The 5252-nt window shown below is 43.0% G+C and overlaps 1 protein-coding gene across 1 annotated transcript; it reads left to right on the top strand.

Moving 5' to 3' along the window:
• Nucleotides 1-3074: 3074 nt before the first annotated feature.
• LOC142167997 (uncharacterized) lies at nt 3075-4818 on the top strand. Its single transcript, XM_075228639.1, has 5 exons — nt 3075-3407; nt 3541-3654; nt 3774-3810; nt 4049-4327; nt 4490-4818. The coding sequence occupies exons 1-5, from the start codon at nt 3075-3077 to the stop codon at nt 4816-4818; spliced, it is 1092 nt and encodes a 363-aa protein (XP_075084740.1).
• The last annotated feature ends 434 nt before the right edge of the window (nt 4819-5252 follow it).

Below are 5252 nucleotides of genomic sequence, written 5' to 3' on the forward strand. Positions count from 1 at the left end.
GCTTTAGGCGCGCTTTTAATTAGTTCATCGCGATTATGTATACGTTAGCGTGGCATAATTGGGATTTCCAAAAGTAAAACGGAAGTATGTGTTCGCGCAACTTTGGCCAAAATAATCTTAATATAATAAAAATATTATTAATAAAAATGTTATTAATTGCACAATAAACAAAACGAATTCACACACGTGATTCGTTTCAAAGATAATTCCATATTTTAATAATTAAAAGCGAATAGATAAAACATAGAAACTAATAAATCACAGTTTATCCAAAATTAATTCAAGCCAAGTTGTAGTCAATAAAGCGACTGTGCTAGAACCACGGGACTCGGAGATTGCCTTACACTTTCTCCCCGGTCAACAGAATTCCTTACCCGAACTTTGTTTTCGCAGACCAATAATAAAAGGTGACTTGGAACACCCAAAAATCAAATTCTACGTGGCGACTTTGAATAATAAAATAATCCATACTTCAAAAATGTCACTTTAAATGGAAAAACTCTTTTAACCCACTACAATCCATAATACATATTTTTGGGGGGTAAAAATGGGCGTGACATCTCTGGCGACTCAGCTGGGGAAGACTAATAAGAATTCGAGTTTTGTATATTCATTCTTGTTTGGCTTTTATCATGTTTTGGATATTATTGTGTTTGGAAGCCTAATGTGCTATTTTTCGTTTATTTATCGCTTTAATATTTATTTGAATTGTGATATAAATTGTATCCTCTCTCGCACCCCTTTGAGTCTTCTGATAGTTAGTTATGTTGTGTTTGCCTACCAGCGTCATAAAATTTCTGTCTTGAGATAAAACTAGTTAGCCTACCAGCTTCTAATGAAGGATTTGGTCACATATGTTTAGGCGGGAGAGCCGTTAGCTAGCCAGTGCTGTTCTACTACTGGTGGTTCTTGACGGTCCTCGGCTCGGGTTGTCTGCCCGGGTAAGCCAGATCAAGATATCATCTCCTTTAGGATTTTAAAACTTAGAAAAATAAGCCACAAGCAATGAATATCCCTAGTAGGCTACGCTTTATTAGCATCATGTGCATTGGACTTAGCGGGACTTGGCACAGGGGCTGGGCCCGTCTAGGACAGGTACCAATATTTCAGACCAACATATTCATTTTTCTGTGTTATATGTAACATTATTTAGTAGGCTTTACTCAAATGTTGACCGACTTTAGGATAGATTGATTGAACAGATGAGAGAGAAAGAGAAAATTTTCTCCACGTTTTCATAAAGTTCCCATTTTTGTTTTAAAAAAAGTAAAAAGTTTTGAAGGGTTCTAATGTGTAAAATCACAATTTTTAAAATAATTTTTTTTTATTTTGACCGAATTCCGAGGGTCTGATTCTCACCGAATGTGAGATACGTAGGCAAACCTCATCGATTTCGGACCCCAATTTTTAAAAAATCCAAAACTATTTTCCTTTACTTTCTTCTTTAGAAAAGTCTTTCTTTGAGACCCAAATTTTAAAAATCCAAAAATAATTTTTTGGGAATGTGGATTTTTATTTTGGTGTGACTGAACCATAGAGGGAGGCTGCCTACGTATCCTTTCGGAATCAAGTCGAACGCAGTTCAAGTAACTTTGTTTTTGATTTTCTTATGTCCTTTTCTTTTTTTCTTTTTTCTTTTTCATTTTTCATTTTTTATTTTTCTTAAAACTGAAAAATACGTCTAGAGGAGACCGCAGGAGCCAGCGGACATGGCCCCTTCACTGTCCGAGAGACTCGTATTGAGGCTCCTAAACCCAAAGATTTTTAGGGTGAAAGAAGCGCTCAAGACGTGGAAAACTTCTTTTGGCAATTAGATGCTTATTTTAAACATGTAAGCATAGCCAACGATGCTGCCAAAATTCGAACGGCAACCCTGTATCTTACCGACACCGCTATGCTGTGGTGGCGGAGGAAAAAGGCAGATATGGAGAAAGGCACCTGCTCCATTGATACATGTGAGCAGTTCAAAGCGGATCTTAAACGACAGTTTTACCCTCAAAATGTTGTGCACGAGGCTCGCCAAAAGTTGAGGGAGCTCAGGCAAACATCATCCATACGTGAGTACGTGAAGGAATTCACCAAACTCACCCTTCAGATCCCCAACTTGATGAGTGAGGATCTATTGTTTAGATTCTTGGATGGCCTGCAGAATTGGGCCAAACAAGAGTTGCAAAGGCGACAGGTCGACACCGTCAATGAGGCTATTGTAATAGCCGAATCGTTATCAGATTTCTTGATCGGACCGTCTAAAAGAAATAACAACCAGAGCCAAACTGCTATTGCTCCCAAGACGGACACCAACCGTGGTAAAGGCAAATTTATTCCCAACTGGAGCAACGATAACAGAGGCATCCGCAACCAATCTTCTCAATACCGCAAGAATTACGAGGAGAAGAAGAAAGGAGGTCCTCGACGGGATGTTTGCTACCTTTACGGAAACTCTTCTCATGCTGCTCGATTTTGCCCTACACTGAGCAAACTAGGAGCAATAGTTGTAGCCCACCAGCAGTAAGGGCAAATAGCTGCACCAACCGGCAACCAACCCGAGGAGTATGTAGCACCAACTGATGGTGCGGGACAAAGGAAAACAAAGTTGTGGACTTGTTCAATCATATGGCCTTATTCAACCACATGGCCATTGCCGATATTGCTGCCCATCCGTCTCGTGTGAGGCCGCGTGAATCATTATTTATCGATGCAAGTTGAACGGCAAAGACGAGCCCATCATGATGGACACATGTGCGACACATAATTTCGTTACAGAGGAACGAGCTAGGGATCTTGGACTTGTCTTTGTATCTAGCGACACGTTGTTGAAGACTGTCAATACCCTTCCCACTACCATTCATGGCTTTGCTCCTAACGTGCACCTTGCCTTAGGAGGCTGGCAGGGATTGACGGACTTTACCGTTGCCCCCATGGACGTATTCAATATCATATTCGGGTTGGATTTCTGGTACGAGATCAACGCGCTAATATCACCGCGTATCAATCAGCTTTATTTAAGCGATCCTGGAGGCTCGTGCATTGTGCCCCTTGTTTGTGTTCCATAAAATGGAATGCATCTGTTTGCGATGCGGCTTGTGAAAGGTTTCAAGAAAGAGGAGCCAACATTTCTTGCAACCCTGACAGGAATCGTCGAGAACTCCCTTGAGGCAGTAGCATTGCCTCCCTGCATTAAGCAAGTCCTTGAAAATAATAAGGACGTGATGCCAGAAGAACTTCCCAAACAATTGCCACCACGAAGGGAAGTTGATCATCAGATCGAACTTGTTCCAGGGGCAAAGCCACTTGCCTTGTCGCCTTATCACATGGAGCCCCTAGAATTAGAGGAATTGATGAAGCAACTCAAGGAGTTGCTAGAGGCTGGCCACATTCGACCATCCAAGGCACCTTACGGAGCTCCTGTCTTATTTTAGAAGAAGAAAGAGGGTACTATGCGCTTGCGTATTGATTATCGGGCCCTTAACAAGGTCACTGTGAAGAACAAGTGCCACATCCCTCTAATTGTTTGCTGATTTATTTGACTGCTTGGGGCAGGCCAAGGTATTCACCAAGATGGACTTGAGGAAAGGCTACTATCAAGTGCGGATTGCCGACGGAGATGAGCCCAAAACAACTTGTGTTACACGCTATGGGGCTTTTGAGTGGTTGGTAATGCCATTTGGGTTGACCAACGCTCCTGCAACGTTCTGCACGTTGATGAACAAATTGTTCCATCCCTTTTTGGATCAGTTTGTTGTCATCTATTAAGATGGCATTGTGGTTTACAGCAACAACCTAGAAGACCATGCGGAACATCTACGCAAGGTATTCAAAGTACTAAGGGAGAACGACCTGTGCGTGAAACGTGAAAAGTGCAGTTTCGCACAGCCTATAGTACAGATCCTCGGGCATACTATCATCCATGGGGAAATCCGGATAGATAGCGACAAGGTGGAAGCTATCCAAAACTAAGAAGCTCCAACGAAGGTACCGGAACTTCGGTCATTCCTAGGCTTAGCCAACTATTATCGGAGATTCATCTTCAGTTATTCGGTTATTGCAGCCCCACTCACTAACTTGCTGAAGAAGGAGCGCGAGTGGAAATTGAGTGACATATGCCAGGAGGCATTTGAGAAACTTAAGGCAGCAATCACCAAGGAACCCGTATTGGCCCTGCCTGATTTCTCTAAAGTTTTTGAAGTCCAGACCGATGCGTCTGACTTTGCTATAGGAGTCATACTGATGCAAGAGGGCCATCCTAAAGCATTCAAGAGTCGAAAGTTGAACGACGCCGAGAGGCATTACACTGTTCAGGAGAAGGAAATGACGGTCGTAGTCCACTGTCTAAGGACATGGCATCACTACTTGTTGGGGGCTCATTTTGTTGTCAAGACCGACAACGTCGCAACTAGCTACTTCCAGACCCAGAAGAAGTTAACCGCCAAGCATGCCCATTAGCGAGATTTCCTAGCAGAGTTTGACTACACCTTGGAATACAAACCAGGGAAAACTAACGTGGTAGCCGTCATTTTAAGTCGCAAAAATGTACTGGCAACCATTGTTAGCTCAGCGAGCAGTGGAATTATTGAGACCATCAAAGAGGGCATGCAACATGACCCTGTAGCAAAGCAACTTCTTGCCCTTGCCAGTCAAGGCAAGACTCAAAGATTTTGGGAAGAAGATGGTCTCCTATACATCACTGGAAAAAGAGTGTACGTGCCCAAGTGGGCAAATCTCAGGCGTACACTGCTGAAAGAGGGTCATGACACTGCCTGGGCAAGTCATCCAGGGCAAAAATGCACTTTGGCCCTAATTGAGTCATCTTACTACTAGTCTCGGATGCGGGACGACATCGAGGTATACGTGCGCACCTGTCTAGTTTATCAAACAGACAAGGTGAAATCTAAACTCCCTGGGGGTTTACTTGAGCCGCTGCCAATTACAGAGGAGCCATGGGATAGCATCACCATGGACTTCATTATATGTATTCCAAATTCAGAAGGGTTCGGCACCATCATGGTGGTTGTCGACAGATTCTCCAACTATGCAACCTTTTATGCCACCACAGCTGGTTGCAAGGCTAAAGAGGCAGTGCGTATATTCTTGAGGAACTCGTAAAACATTAGGGTGTGCCGAAGCACATTATTAGCGATCAAGACCCTCGATTTACTGGTGCATTCTGGAAGGAACTATTCGGCTTGTTGGGATCTGAACTGCACTTCTCAACAAGTTTCCATCCTCAAACTGATGGACAGACGGAGTGGATT

Source organism: Nicotiana tabacum, chromosome 13 (genome assembly GCF_000715075.1).
Source record: "Nicotiana tabacum cultivar K326 chromosome 13, ASM71507v2, whole genome shotgun sequence".
NCBI lineage: Eukaryota > Viridiplantae > Streptophyta > Magnoliopsida > Solanales > Solanaceae > Nicotiana > Nicotiana tabacum.

Bases quoted from the DNA above. Each gene is read 5' to 3' on its own strand.
- LOC142167997 (XM_075228639.1), top strand. From the start codon at position 3,075: ATGCGGCTTGTGAAAGGTTTCAAGAAAGAGGAGCCAACATTTCTTGCA. The intron at 3,811-4,048 runs GTATTCAAAGTA...CGGTTATTGCAG, and splicing joins ATGCGGAACATCTACGCAAG to CCCCACTCACTAACTTGCTG. The intron at 4,328-4,489 runs GTCTAAGGACAT...AATACAAACCAG, and splicing joins AATGACGGTCGTAGTCCACT to GGAAAACTAACGTGGTAGCC.